The sequence below is a fragment of the Ruditapes philippinarum genome, unplaced genomic scaffold, assembly GCF_026571515.1.
Source record: "Ruditapes philippinarum isolate M1 unplaced genomic scaffold, ASM2657151v2 ctg1324_1_1_1_1, whole genome shotgun sequence".
In the NCBI taxonomy this organism is placed as follows: domain Eukaryota; kingdom Metazoa; phylum Mollusca; class Bivalvia; order Venerida; family Veneridae; genus Ruditapes; species Ruditapes philippinarum.
The window spans coordinates 201,707-217,721 of NW_026859461.1; the positions used below are offsets into that span (position 1 = coordinate 201,707).

General features: G+C 33.1%; 1 protein-coding gene across 11 annotated transcripts in view; it reads right to left on the bottom strand.

Annotated features, from left to right (window-relative positions):
* Nucleotides 1–16,015, bottom strand: part of LOC132756595 (transcription initiation factor TFIID subunit 1-like) — a 91,566-nt gene that overhangs the window by 12,325 nt on the left and 63,226 nt on the right. For all 11 annotated transcript variants that reach the window (XM_060747709.1, XM_060747701.1, XM_060747700.1 and 8 more), the window contains one exon: nt 8,013–8,143. In XM_060747709.1, the coding sequence (XP_060603692.1) occupies nt 8,013–8,135 (123 nt within the window). In that variant the 5' untranslated portion in view covers nt 8,136–8,143. The remainder of the gene's footprint in view (nt 1–8,012; nt 8,144–16,015) is intronic.

Here is a 16,015-nt window from a genome sequence, read left to right on the forward strand (position 1 = left end):
AAAGGGAGACAATCTGGTTCCATTTATGCATCATATTGTAGGAGTGACCTCCCTTATACTTCTGTGCTTATCTTTTAAGAATTCTAGTAACAACTGTATGTATGCAACAAACATTACTGCAGCATTATTTTCAATCTCCACACAGTGATCTCCCCTTAATTCTTCGGCGTAGATCTCTGCCACCAAGGTCCCGATATATCAGAATTTCTGATGTACTATATTTTTTCAAAAACTGTTTTATTTACTGCTTTTATCTATCAGATAAGTTTTCTCTCATTTATTTAACAATGTTTATGAATAAATAAATAAATAATATGAATATTTAGAAATAATTTTAAAAATTATGAGATTATTTTCTACCGAGACGATATTTTGATATCTTATATTTTTTAGCTTTTTAATTTATTTTTCGTTATTTTGTATACTTTCGATAATTTTTTGATAAACTATATCGAACGTAGGCACCAAAAGTTAACAAGAACTGTCGGAGGACAGTAACGCTCGACTATTCGAAAATTTGTCACAAGGGTGTTTCATTGAGTATAATAATGCTTACCTATATGAATACATAAAATTGTCCGAAAAGGTACAAACTCTTCAAGTTTCAATACATTCCCTTCAGTAGTTATGGAGATATAAGCTTACATGCAAAAACTTAACCAAGAATTCATGAGTCGAAAAAGGGGCATAATTATGCAAAAAAGCAAATCAGAGTAATGGGACTTGTACCAATCATCTTAGATAATCACAGAGACCAAGTGTGTGAAGTTTCAATCCATTCCCTCTAGTAGTAATGGAGATACCAGCTTACACGCAAAAACTTAACCAAGAATTTCTAAGTCGAAAAAGGGGCATAATTATGTTAAAAAGCAAATTAAAGTTATGGGACTTGTGCCAATCATCTTAGATAATCACAGAGAACAAGTGTGTGAAGTTTCATTCAATTCCCTTCAGTAGTTATGGAGATACCAGCTTACACGCAAAAACTTAACCAAGAATTTCTAAGTCGAAAAAGGGGCATAATTATGTAAAAAAGCAAATCAGAGTTATGGGACTTGTGCCAATTATCTTAGATAATCACAGAGAACAAGTGTGTGAAGTTTCAATCCATTCCCTTCAGTAGTTATGGAGATACCAGCTTACACGCAAAAACTTAACCAAGAATTTCTAAGTCGAAAAAGGGGCACAATTATGTAAAAAAGCAAATCAGAGTTATGGGACTTGTGCTAATCATCTTAGATAATCAAAGAGAACAAGTGTGTGAAGTTTCAATCCATTCCCTTCAGTAGTTAAGGAGATACCAGCTTACATACAAAAACTTAACCAAGAATTCATGAGTCGAAAAAGGGGCATAATTATGCAAAAAAGCAAATCAGAGTAATGGGACTTGTACCAATCATCTTAGATAATCACAGAGACCAAGTGTGTGAAGTTTCAATCCATTCCCTCTAGTAGTAATGGAGATACCAGCTTACACGCAAAAACTTAACCAAGAATTTCTAAGTCGAAAAAGGGGCATAATTATGTTAAAAAGCAAATTAGAGTTATGGGACTTGTGCCAATCATCTTAGATAATCACAGAGAACAAGTGTGTGAAGTTTCAATCAATTCCCTTCAGTAGTTATGGAGATACCAGCTTACACGCAAAAACTTAACCAAGAATTTCTAAGTCGAAAAAGGGGCATAATTATGTAAAAAAGCAAATCAGAGTTATGGGACTTGTGCCAATTATCTTAGATAATCACAGAGAACAAGTGTGTGAAGTTTCAATCCATTCCTTCAGTAGTTATGGAGATACCAGCTTACACGCAAAAACTTAACCAAGAATTTCTAAGTCGAAAAAGGGGCACAATTATGTAAAAAAGCAAATCAGAGTTATGGGACTTGTGCTAATCATCTTAGATAATCACAGAGAACAAGTGTGTGAAGTTTCAATCCATTCCCTTCAGTAGTTAAGGAGATACCAGCTTACACATACAAAAACTTAACCAAGAATTTCTAAGTTGAAAAAGGGGCATAATTATGAAAAAAAAGCAAATCAGAGTTATGGGACTTGTGCAATCATCTTAGATAATCACAGAGAACAAGTGTGTGAAGTTTCAATCCATTCCCTTCAGTAGTTAAGGAGATACCAGCTTACATACAAAAACTTAACCAAGAATTTCTAAGTCGAAAAAGGGGCATAATTATGAAAAAAAGCAAATCAGAGTTATGGGACTTGTGCCAATCATCTTAGATAATCACAGAGAACAAGTGTGTGAAGTTTCAATCCATTCCCTTCAGTAGTTAAGGAGATACCAGCTTACATACAAAAACTTAACCACAGGGACGCCGACGCCGACGCCGACGCCGACGCCGACAAATGGGTGACTGCATTAGCTCGATTATTCTGCGAATAGTCGAGCTAAAAATAAAACAGAAAGAGAAAAATAACGTTAGATTTTCTTTGTAACGGTCGATATTTACATTTGAATTTCGACGTTACGTCATGTGACTTTCATCATCATGTGACGTCTTTGAAGGCAGAGATCTACGCCGAAGCATTAAGGGGAGATCACTGCGTGGAGATTGCATTATTTTATGATTACATCAACAATGTTTCTTACATCAATAACATTACTACTGAGCGATAAGACTATAGTCTGTCCCATCAAATTTGAACATTCCATTTTTTATTTAATATAATAGGAAAATCATTTAAATTAATGTCATGTTAACCCTGACGTCAATATCTCTAGGCATGTTTTTCATTTTTTTCATAAAGTCACGAATGTTGTCAAAATGCTAAAATTATATTTTTTCCCGTTGACTTACGTTGTAACCTGACGTGACGTCCATTTCAAAATGGCGGCGCCCATATAGACGTCATTTAGGGTTCGTCTCGCAATTAGCGTGAAATATATTCGGTAATTATAAAAAAAATATTATCCTTATTCACTTACTGGTCAATAGCTAAAGGTTATCATTAAAATGAAAAATGACAACAAAGTTGGAGTCAAAAAGGCAATTTTACTAGCAAACCATTATTTAAAATAATCAAAATCATTTGAAGTGAAAATATCAGTAAGGTTTATAAATTCTAACACACAAAGATTTAATTAGTTACCATGATATAATGTCGTATTTCATATTTTTTTAAGAAAGTGATTTGATTATAGCTTTCCAATCAAGCGCGTATCTTGAATACCACAACACGTCGAAGGGGAGCGGGAATACCAGCTAGAAGACTATAAAAATGGTTCTCGCTAATCAATGTTTAATTTAAATAATTCTGTAGTTGTCTGAATTCTGTCCATTAGTGTGCATCACGTCTATTCAAAAATTAATAAATTGACCACGTTCGATGGGATACAAAAATATGTTACCCTTCTTATTTTGGGTGCGATGTTCGTGCGCTAAAAACTTTCCGTAGGTTTCAACTTTCACAAGAAAACGCCAACAAATACTACATTATCATGCAAATCTGACTAAAAAATATATTAAGAAAACTGATTCACTATACGTTCAGCATTGGTTTGCTTGTTACCACAGTGTCTACTTTAACTAACTCCGTCGCTAACGGGGAGAACACAGACTCGCGTTCGGGGAAAATGTAAATTATAAAGAATATAATATCATGCTTTCTAGTTTAAGCAATCAAAACGTAGGCCTATTCACTTTAAGCTCGTAAATACATGTTTAACTTTCCGTCTCGCAATTCAACAAAATGTCCAGAAATACCGGCAGTAATTTGATATTATTAAGAGAAGGTTTGAATTGGAGTGTTCAATAAGCGACAATAAGTGGTTTTTTGTAGACACAAAATGTTACATGTATTATGTTAGTGTTTCATCCGTGCTGTTCTACAGAATTAGAAACTTCGACGGGAGCTATAGCGACAGGAGAATGTTTCTAATTTCTGTAGAACAGCTAAAGATGAACACTAACATATTTAGTGTCAAGCTTTATTTGGCCCTTGATTACGTCACTACGCGGTACTATGAAAAAATAGAAGGCGACTATGAACGGATTTCAATATAGTATCGACTTTTTTTCTTCTGTGAAAATTAACACCCATAATTTTTAAGAAATACAGCGTTTTCATTGGATGACAAATAAAGCTGGACACTAAATAATTATTTTGTTTATATGAAGGGTAGATCGAGTCAAAGAGAAACATCGAGTGACGTTCTCAATAATTTTAGCCTTCCTAAAATTTGAAAATATTCAGTGTGTTACAAAAACAATAGATCTAAAATCTAGCATTTTTTTCGCAGGAGAAAAAATACCACGTATAGTATATTTTGTAGCTAAAAGAGTAAGATTTACAGAAGTCTTGAATAACGATAAATATGTAGGGAAACTATTTCTGAGAAATATAAAAAATGTTCAAAAAGCATAAAATCAAAACGAATTTCATATGTAGTTAATGAAAGAATTATTGTACTGTTGAAAGATTCATGTCATTTTAAGTGTGTTTAAAATTATTTTTAAATGTTAGAAATCTATCAAAAGTTTTATATTATTAATATATGAATTGAACGTGGAATTTGCAAAATCTGGGTTTACAAAAATTATTTTAAATGCCATCAAGACAAATTTATCTCAACGCTTAAAATTATCTGTTTGAGGTTACATATGCCTAACCGCCCTCTGTCAATGCCGCAACTGTAATCATCCATAAAAAGCGCGAGGCATTTTTGTTACGTCATATATTTCGTCAATTGTTGTTGACGTAATAAAGTTGTTTTTTTTTCGTCAGGAATCCATGATAAGCATTGTGATGTAGACAACTAAAATTTATGGGCCGTTCTTGAATTATGGATTTGGAACATGCCTGAATTATGATGTGTTTCATTTACATATTTCATTTGCTAACCCAGATAACTCCACAAATTGAAGAATGTTTTAATAATGAGACGGATTATCAGTTTAAAAAATCTGGATCATCAAAAGTGTAGGAGTCATGACTCATGTCATTAAGGATTTTTGAAGTCAAAAAGTGGGATCTACGGAACTGGATAGAAACTGGCAATGAAGGAATCTTCATATGCGAATTTGTCGTGACGTTTATAAAGTTCATCGGATTCTATTCAGCTTAAAAGTAAGTGCAATTTCTAGATCTAATCCGTGTGACTCGGTGTTCTTGTTGCTAATTTTTCATTTTTTAAAGTTTTCCATCATGCATTGCAACTAAACCGTTACATCTTGTAGATCCAGCTTTGTAAAATAATCATGAAACGACCCCGAGAACCTCATGTATATATTAGAAACATGACACGTGCTTTCTCCCGTTCATCTTCAAATGAAGAGTACTTCGGCAATGGCTACGGAAAATAAACAACAGAGATTTTCCATAGAGAAATCAAAATTTGCTTTCACAAGAAAAGTAGACACTTTAGAGTAAAATCCTGAAAAATCTCGAGGGTGACTTTTTTTTAGTTTACAAAAATGTTTTACTTTTTATTCAACGTCGTTTTGTTAATTCATACCAGGCAAAAGTTCATTTCCATTTTTAATGGGACAGACTATAGTATGTTTATTATCAGCCAGGAAGACATATTTAGCAAGTTTACATAACACACCAGATTGACTGCAAGTTAACAGTGCTTGACATTTCTGAATAGTTGGCCAATGGCAATAATATTTTGGGAGACATTGATTTCTTAAAGTACGATATGGCGGACAGACAAGAACAAAATGATACTCATCTTCTATGACATTCATGTTACAAAAGATACATTTCCTTTCCACCCTATCAATGTTTCTATTGCAAGTTTATGAGCAAAAAACCGCAGTCTAGTTAATGCTATTCTATGCTTATTCACCTTAACACATAACAAATATTTTTCAATATCAAATCATCTAACAGTGATTTAACCCTTAGGGCCCATGAATCTTTCACCAGGTTAAGCTTATCATACATAAAACATTTATGAATTAATGTATCCGGAGACCTAACAATCTTACACCAATACTTAAAAATTTGTTCTTTTCTTAAGATATCAAGAGGCACTTTACCAAGCTCACCATAGACAGTTGCATTCGTTGTCTGGTATTTAACATTCAAAATTGATTTCAAAAACTTAATATAAACCTTTTCCATATCTGGGGCTTTGTGGAACCCCCAGATCTCACAACCATACTTAATATTGGCAGTATCATTGAGTCAAATAACTTGAGTTTTTCACTAATACCAAGAGGTACAGCTTCAAATAAAGAATTTAATGTAAACAAAGCTTTTAAAGCCTGTTCTGACAAAGCTTTTTGGGCACCAAAACATTTACCACTTGCAGACAATGTTACACCTAGATAACAAAATTTACTAACAACATCTAAACGTGCGTTATCGTAATATACATCAATATGTTCTTGCCTATCACCTAATTTACAGATCATAACAGATGATTTACTTCTGTTTACAGATATATTCCATTTCAAACAGTAAGCATGTAGTTTGTTCATTAAAGTTTGTAAACCATCTACAGAGTAGGAAAATAAAACTGTATCATCAGCAAAAAGTAACAGGAAAACTTGCAAATCGTTTAAGGATATTAAATCAGCATTTATATCAAAAACACTCTTTTCCATATCATTTATAAACAATATGAACAATAGGGGAGATAATGTCTCACCCTGCTTAACTCTGTTGTAACTATCAAAATAATTAGTCAATTTACCATTGGAAGGGACACAATCATATCTTAACATTATTGTACATATTGTATATTATATGTATTTTAATTCATCAATTCTGGCCCAATAATTAAAGGTGGTGGGGTTTTGTCCACTCTGTAAAATTGAAGGTGTGGGGTTTTGTCCACTCTGTAAAATTTAGGTATGGGGTTTTGTCCTCCATAAAATTATGAGGTGTGGGGTTTTAACTGGTGGGGTTTTGTCCATCTTCCGAAACATATACATAAACGTCTGTGCAGACATGACCATCTTCAATATCAGATAAATATCATTAGCTATATATATTATTAGGTTACTATGCATTGTTGAGTCTAATAATGAATTCTATGAGTCCAAAAATATTTTCAGTCATTTAAACTAGTTATTATGAAAATTTAGAAAATAAAACATTGAGATAAAATCTTTGACATTTGTATGACAAGTGAATTGGACTGTGACAAGATCAATGTTTAACTTATCATGATTGCCCTTAATTATGTATTAAACCGGCAGCTGATATTTCAAGCAATTTTATGGCTAATTAAGCAGTTAAAAAGTAATTTATATTAAATGAACCATAATGGGGATACTATATCTTTTTGTTTCTTTTTATAATCTATGCTTATATATGTTAATAATATACAATATAAATGATACAGATTTTCATATCTCTCTTTTAGGTGAATACCACAATCCAATTTGTAATATTTTCTTCGAAAAAGTCAAGCTAAAAAACTATTGCAATTTACAATATAGATATATAAAGCTGCGAGTGACATGAATATTATTTCATGGATAAAATCCAGTATTTCACTTGCTTATTAGGATAAAATTAATATACAGTATTAATCACAAAGGGGACTTTAAAAAAACAATACATCGGCTGCCCCAAGTTGTTAAAAATCTTGAACATTTACACAATTCAAATGTTTTTATTGCAGTTTAAGAGTTATAGATGTATGGTTAAATTAGTTGTGTCATAGTTTAGCAGGATTATTTTGTGCTCACTGAACTTGAGGTGTATATGTAATTGACAGGCAGATAGATAGGGCACTTGAGGACTTAAAAACATTGTATAATGCCTTCATCCTATTTCAGAGTTGTTGTTTATTTTGTCCCAGACTAAAGGTCTTATAACTCTAATTAGGTGATAATTGATTTATTTTCGTTTAAGCAAAGTAAATTAGAAAATACTGATAGCAGTTCATAAAGCTTTTATATAACAATCGTAATAATTAACTTAATATATTTCTTAAACTAAAACCAAAGCAAGACTAGTATTAAATAAGTTGATGTACTGTGTTTGTTAAAATGGGCCACATTTGCCAAAGTGGCATAATTCTGATCAAGTTACTTACTTGATCTATGTCAAAAGTAGCACCCGCCTGAAGGCACCGGATAATTTCTTCTAAATTTCCTTTACTGGCTGCATGACGTAGATGATCTGATATTGTATTGGTCCTCTGGATACCGACTTCCATACTATCATCTGAAAAATCAACAATTTTTATGTCTCATTTAATATATCTGTACAACATTATAACAAATCATAGTGATCTGATCATTATTTTCAAATAAACTGTAAATTATCATAAAGAGTTTATTTACAGCCAATATGTAAAGCCATATGAGGTGATGCGAAAATAGTGCCCACATTCTATATTTCAAATCACAATTCGTATCACATACTTTATACCACATTAATCATCATGATTTAATTTTATTGTACTAAGGTATAATGATACTGGTCATGTAGCTCAAGACTTGCTCTGCTAACTTAAATTAAGTGCAGTGTCATAGACTGCTTATTTTCAGAGTTAAATACTAAATGTTTGGACTTTGGAATTGCTCTAAGTAAAGACTATCCATTATTGATGCATTTCTGCTAGCCAACAAGGATTATGTTTTGAAATCATTACCACTATCAATAATCAGGGACAGAGATAATACAGTTCTTGTAACATCAAAACAAGGTAATATAATGATTAAACATCTCTTTATCCATACCCTGATATTAAAATACACTTAAAGTCAAGTATTGATAGCACTGATAAGCAAAGTGGCTTCCCATCACCATTTCAACAACTAGCATAATTTAAAAACACTGACATAATGTGACAAGTACACTAATATCAGCAAAAAACTGTATTATGAAAATAGCATCAATTTCTTTGCAATGGCAACTCCAAGGTGACTGTAACAATGCCTCTTTACATTTTTTTTTAAAAAAAAAAAAAAAGAAGAAGAAAAATCAAGCTAAAAATGCTTAAAATTAGCAGAATAAAGGTGGTAATTTGCAAAAACAAAAGTTGTCAGTAGCAGAGTACGCTCAACTATTTTCATAGTGTTTGAGCCTGGATAAAATCACAGACTTTTGGGAGTCAGAATGGGACATCTATTACAACCATAGAACTGGTTTTCAAACTAGTTTTACATATATGAAAAAAATACTGTATACCATCAAGACTGGGATTTGATTTACGCTTGGACAAAACACTACTTATGAACAAAGAAAGTGTTAAATAATACAAATAAACTTAAAATGACATTGACAACCAAGGTCAAATTACATCCACTGAATTTTGCCTCAGTGTGTTGAAATTTTGCTCTTTATATTATTCTTACAGCAAAGCTTTCAGTTATTTCTTGAAAGTCAACAAGATATTATCAGAATCTCTGGGTAGATTTACATCTATTGGTCAATTAAAACTATAAACTTGTGCTAAACAAATCAAACAAGGCATAAACTAGAAATGTGTCCATAGTACACGGATGCCCCCACTATCCACTGTTAGGTCAGTCTACTGACATATTGCAGGATAGTATTATAGAGGGTAGAGGGACAAAGAAAATTCTACAAGAGACCCCATACCCCTAAGTAGTTGGGGCATAAAAATGACATAAAATTTTTCCATTGAACTGCAATACCTCCAAATCTCAATTTTATATCCTAAAGTATGCTTAATAGAAACAAGAGGGCCATGATGGCCCTGAGGTCGCTCACCTGTATATAGCCCCCCCCCCCCCCCCCGGCCCAATTTTTACCCAAGGGCTTTTATTTGTTTATTTGAACAGACTTGGTAGACACCCATAAGAAGATGTTTCATGCAAAACATCTAAGTTCTAGCTCATTGGGTTTTTTAAAAGAAGATTTTTTAAGTTTTTACTATACACATAGAGTAAAAAACAATGACACCCCTCGGGCAGGGCCAGTTTTGACCCCTGGGCTTTTATTTGAACAAACTTTGTAGATATTTACTTAAAGATGTTTCATGCTTAATATCTAAACTCTAGTTATTTGGGTTTTTTCAAAGAAGATTTTTTAAGTTTTTGCTATGTTATATAAGGAAAATCAATGACCCCCGGGCGGGGCCAGTTTTGACCCCAGGGCTTTTATTTGAACATACTTGGTAGACACCCATTAGAACATGTCTCATGCTGAATATCTTAGCTCTAGCTCTTTGGGTTCTTTAAAAGAAGATTTTATAAGTTTTTACTATATGCATATAAGGAAAATCAATGACCCCTGGGGAGGGGCCAATTTGGACCCCAGGGGTTTTATTTGAACAAACTTGGTAGACATTCACTAGAAGATGTTTCATGCCAAATATATAAGCTTTAGCTCTTACAGTTCTTTAAAAGAAGATTTTTTAAGTTTTTACTATATGCATATAGGGAAAATCAATGACCCCTGGGGCGGGGCCAATTTTGACCCCAGGGCTTTTATTTGAACAAACTTGGTTTACATGCACTAGAAGATGTTTCATGCCAAATATCTAAGATCTAGCTCTTACAGATCTTTAAAAGAAGATTTTTTAAGTTTAAACTATATGCATATAGGGAAAATCAATTACCCCCAGGGCGGGGCCAATTTTGACCCCAGGGCTTTTATTTGAACAAACTTGGTAGACATTCACTAGAAGATGTTTCATGCCAAATATCTAAGCTCTAGCTCTTTGGGTTCTTTAAAAGAAGATTTTTTAAGTTTTTACTTTATGCATATAGGGAAAATCAATGACCCCCTGGGGCGGGGCCAATTTTGACCCCAGGGCTTTTATTTGAACAAACTTGGTAGACATTCACTAGAAGATGTTTCATGCCAAATATCTAAGCTCTAGCTCTTACAGTTCTTTAAAGGAAGATTTTTTAAGTGTTTACTATATGCATATAGGGAAAATCAATGACCCCCCGGGGCGGGGCCAATTTTGACCCCAGGGCTTTTATTTGAACAAACTTGGTAGACACTCACTAGAAGATGTTCCATGCCAAAAATCTTAGCTCTAGCTCTTACAGTTCTTTAAAAGAAGATCTTTTAAGTTTTTACTATATGCATATAGGGAAAATCAATGACCCCCAGGGGGCGGGGCCAATTTTGACCCCAGGGCTTTTATTTGAACAAACTTGGTAGACACTCAATAGAAGATGTTTCATGCCAAATATCTAAGCTCTAGCTCTTAGGGTTGTTTAAAAGAAGATATTTAAAGATTTTTCTTTCGGTTGCCATGGCAACCAGAGTTCTGCATGGAATTAAATTCTTTGAACAATTTTTAAAGGTGACCACCAAAGGAACATTCCTGTGAAGTTTGGATGAAATTGGCTCAGTGGTTTATGAGGAGATGTCATTTAAAAGCAAAAGTTTACGGACGGACGACGGACGGACGACGGACGGACGGACGGACGCCGGACGAAAAGCGATCACAAAAGCTCACCCTGTCACTTTGTGACAGGTGAGCTAAAAACGAGAGCTGTCACAAAACGTGACAAATGCCCTCGAAGGATTCTAGTTATAAACCACCTATTACCATGTTAAGTGTGGTGGTAAAAATTGACAAAGTTCGAACCCCAGCAGTGACCTTTAAGTTAGACAAAGAAACCTGGGTCTTGTTCACAACACATTGTCCATCTATGGTGACTTTATATTTTTAAATAAAAATTGAAACTTTCATGTATATGGAAGTTACAGAGCGGACACAACAACCACCATTTATATGTATATAACATAAATATTGAAAAAGTTTAAACCCCAGCAGTGACCTTGAACTAAGGCGTAGGAACACGGGTCTTAAGGGCAACACATCATACATTTATGATAATTTCATATGTGAAATAAAAAATATAATCCTTTCATGCATATTAGTTTCAGAGCAGACACGACCATCTCTGCCTATATGTATATTAACATCAAAATTGACAAAGTTTGAACCCCACAGTGACCTTGATCTTACACACCATACATCTGTGGTAAATTCAAATGTGAAAGAAAATTTAAAATCCTTTCATGCACACCCAAGTTTCAGAGCAGACATAACCACCAACTTCTATATTTATATAACATAAAAATTTAAAATGACAAAGTTTGAATCCCCAGAGTGACCTTAACCTTAGTCAAAGAAACCCAGTGACACACCATAGATCTATGGTTATTTCATATGTGAAAGAAAAATTACAATCCTTTCATGCATACTGAAGTTTCTGAGCGGACATGATCACCACCATCTATATTTATATAACATAAAAAATGACAAAGTTTCAACCCCCACAGTGACCTTGACCTGAGTCTTGTTTGCGACACACCATACATCTATGTGAAAGAAAAATTAAAATCCTTTCATGCATTTTGAAGTTTCAGAGCCGACATTACCACCACCTTCTATATTCATATAATATAAGAAATGACAACAAAGTTTGAACCCCCACAGTGACCTTGACCTTTAAGGCTTAGTCATAGAAACCCCAGTCTTGTTCGCAACACACCATACATCTATGGTAAATTCATATATGAAAGAAAAATTAAAATCCTTTCATGCATACTGAAGTTTCAGAGCAGACACGACCACCACTGTCTATATGTATAAAGCCGAACGGACGGACAGACGGATAGTTCGATTTTAATATGCCACCCTTCGGGGGCATAAAACAAGCAAATATTCAATTGCTAACCAATATTCCTGTAAAGTTTCAAGACTCCAGGTCAAATACATTTTGAGCTACACGCAGCACAAGTTAAAAATTGCAAACTTTTACGAAGTTAAGAGCAAATATTTCAAATATACTCTACCAATACTGAATAAATCTACAAGTAAACACTTAGGTGTATAACTGCACAAGATGACCAACAAACCTGTAAAGTTTCATGTCTCCAGATCAAATACTTTTTGAGCTACGCGTGGCACAAGTTGAAAATTGCAAATTTTTACTAGGTCAAGGGCAATAACTACACATGCTTATACCAACATTTCTGTAGAGTTTGTTGATGACTATTATAAGCTTAAGAGCTACGCATGACACAACATTTTGTAATGAATGCACACACACACAACAAAACATAAATGGACAAGTGTAAATCCCCCACCCCATAGAGTAGAGGCATTAAAACTCGGGTGTTGAGCCACAGATAGATCTAATAAAAACTAAAGCTTTGAAAGAACTTCTAGAAGCCTGCCTTTTTAACAATGAAGAAGAACAAAAGTGTGTATCTTACTAATATCATTTATAATATTTGTCCTTCTATTTCATAAAATCCATTTTTTTAATATGATCTCATGAACCATATATGTGTCACCCATACACTTAATTGATTCCTCTGTATCCTTTGACACTACCCAGAGCAAAACATGCAACATATTTTATGGCCATATTTAACAGTTTATTCATACTTGTGAAATGTATGTAAGATATACAGTGACAGCTTGTTTAGAAGTTTCAAAATCAAAAACTGATACCTATTGAATCAATATCATGCACATTTTAACATGTTATCATTTTAATCATAAAAACCCATGGTCCATATCTATGAGAGAGGAACTTTATTCTAATTATGTTTAGTTAAAGCTAAAATTTCATGTTCAAATATTTTTAAAACTGTCTTTTGATAAAATATTGTAGCAAGTACTTGAAAAATGTGTATTTGTCTTCAGCAAAATATCAATATTTGAATTTTCGCTCCTTTTGAATTGATAAATAACATTTTTTGTAAGGTTAGGACACATGTCATTCTGTGGGGCCAATTAGCGAACATATAAAATAAATTGCCACTACATCAAATAAAGTACAAGAAAAGTAAACATAAAAACTGGAACATCAAAGATACAAGATAAATATTGTATTAAATATTTTGTAAGTTTCATGAAATGATGCATTCATAACAAACACTTATATAATAACCATATAGAATATGTAATACCTAAGTTGAAAGCAATATAGTTAAAAATCAGAATAAGCAGTGTCATAATGCAGGTTGGTGGTGAAGATACGCCAAGTTTTAACCACACCGCCAAGTCATTGCTGTGGTTTTGTTTAGGCACCAAATTAGATGGGAATCTGACAGTCAGGAGATATGACCAAATTACAGTTCTGATGCTTAAGTTCTTAGCAATGTGCACACCTTGAGAGAAATTGGAAATGTTTAACTGTCCTAGCAGGGTGTGTCCTTATATATTCAGTGGATTTGAATAATTAAAAGTTAAAGTTCCAGCTATATTGGGGTATGGGGTCAGGGTTACAAATAAATGGTAAATTAAGATTATGGTTTAGATCTGAGTGTACTTGTCTGAACCAAAGTATCTATAAGACATGAGCCACTGCCATGCCAGGGCCACATTTTCTTACACATCAGAAGAAGCATATTGAGGTAAAGAAAGCAAAATCTTCTTAAACAAAGTATTATTTAAATTTCATACTTGACCTTGACGGGTTTGGTCATTTAAAGGTCAGGTCTCATTTGACTTGATCATCATGTAAGTTTTGTCATTAGTGTTGTTTTTTTTGTCCAAGAATGAATCAAATGCATAAATAAATAACAAAGTTATGACAATTGAAGCAAATTTCAATATTTTGACATTAACGGTAAAGGTCAATTCAAGGTCATATTAGAATAATTCAACATGTTGGTTTTGTCATCTGTTCTTTTGTCCAAGCACAAATCAAATCTGTAAATAAATAACAAAGTTATGACAATTTAAGCAGAGTTCAATGAATTGTCATTGATGGCCAAGGTAAATTTAAAGTCAAGGTCATATCAGAATAATTCGTTTTAGTCATAAGTGTTCTTTTGTTCAAGTATACATAAAATTTGTAAATGAATAACTAAGTTATGATGATTTTAACAAATGTCAGCAAATTTCAATATCATTCAACATTATCAAAACAAACCATTCATTAGCCAATTATTGCAAAAAAAACTGTGAAATTACAATAAATTGAACTTCTATGTCAAGGTCATATAAGGTCAAAGTGACTCTGATCTTCTTTCAGACATTGTCCTTAATGAAGTTATGACAATCCATTCATAAATTATAAACAAAGTTATAAACAATTATAGCAAAAAAATCAAGCAAAATTCAATAACTGACCTTTAATATCTAGGTCATTAATGACTGAAGGTCACAATCAATTTGGTTAATTTAAAGGTTTTATCCAAAGGATTGTTGTTTTCATTCGAAAAAAGATATTGACAATTACAGCAAAAATCTAGAAAAATTCAACTGCAAAGGTTTGTTGTGCTTTAAGTATGAAGGCAATCCATTGATAATTAAAAAATTATGACCAATGTAAAAGTCTTCTGAAGGTAACAGCAATGACAACGACAGCATGCCTATAGCTCTTTTTTTCTTCTCTGAAACAGTTGAGCCAAAAATGATTGAATATCAAAATTCACACATTTCATTCAATGCTGTGTGATCTCAACTGGGACTATATAACAGTCTTGTATGAACAATGTGAATTATGTTCATAAAACATAATTCAGCACATCCAAATAGCTCAAAAGGGTAAATTCTACTAAACCTAGGTCAATCAGAGCTTGGTGGTACTTTTTTAAAAATTTTCTACAGAAATGTGTCCTCTGTGCAAGTGGAGAAGTTGTAACATGTAGAAAAAATGTAGTGCTGCCATAGAAATATGATGACTGCCTACAGTTAACTATAAGATCACTCAAATACTATATTGCAAACTTTAGACCAAGTTATTACAAAATCTATCACTGAATGACAAAAAGACATGGACTGAAAATGACTATCAATGTACTGTCATAACATTAATTCTGACATTCAAGTTTGAACTCGACCTTTGGACTGCTGAGCTAACTTTTGTTCATTACATATCATCTTAATAAGTAGAATATTTACACATTCAAAGTCCATCCATGAATGACAAAGCTATATACACAAAAGAATACAATCAAGTTTGACATACAAGTGTGACATTGACCTACAAGTGTGACATTGACCTACAAGTGTGACATACAACTGAATACTTGACCCCTATCATGGCCTATGTGCAACACATCATCATCATGTCTTACAAATTAAGCCAAATCATTTTAAAATCCTTCCAGGATTGGCAGAATTGTTGACCAGACACA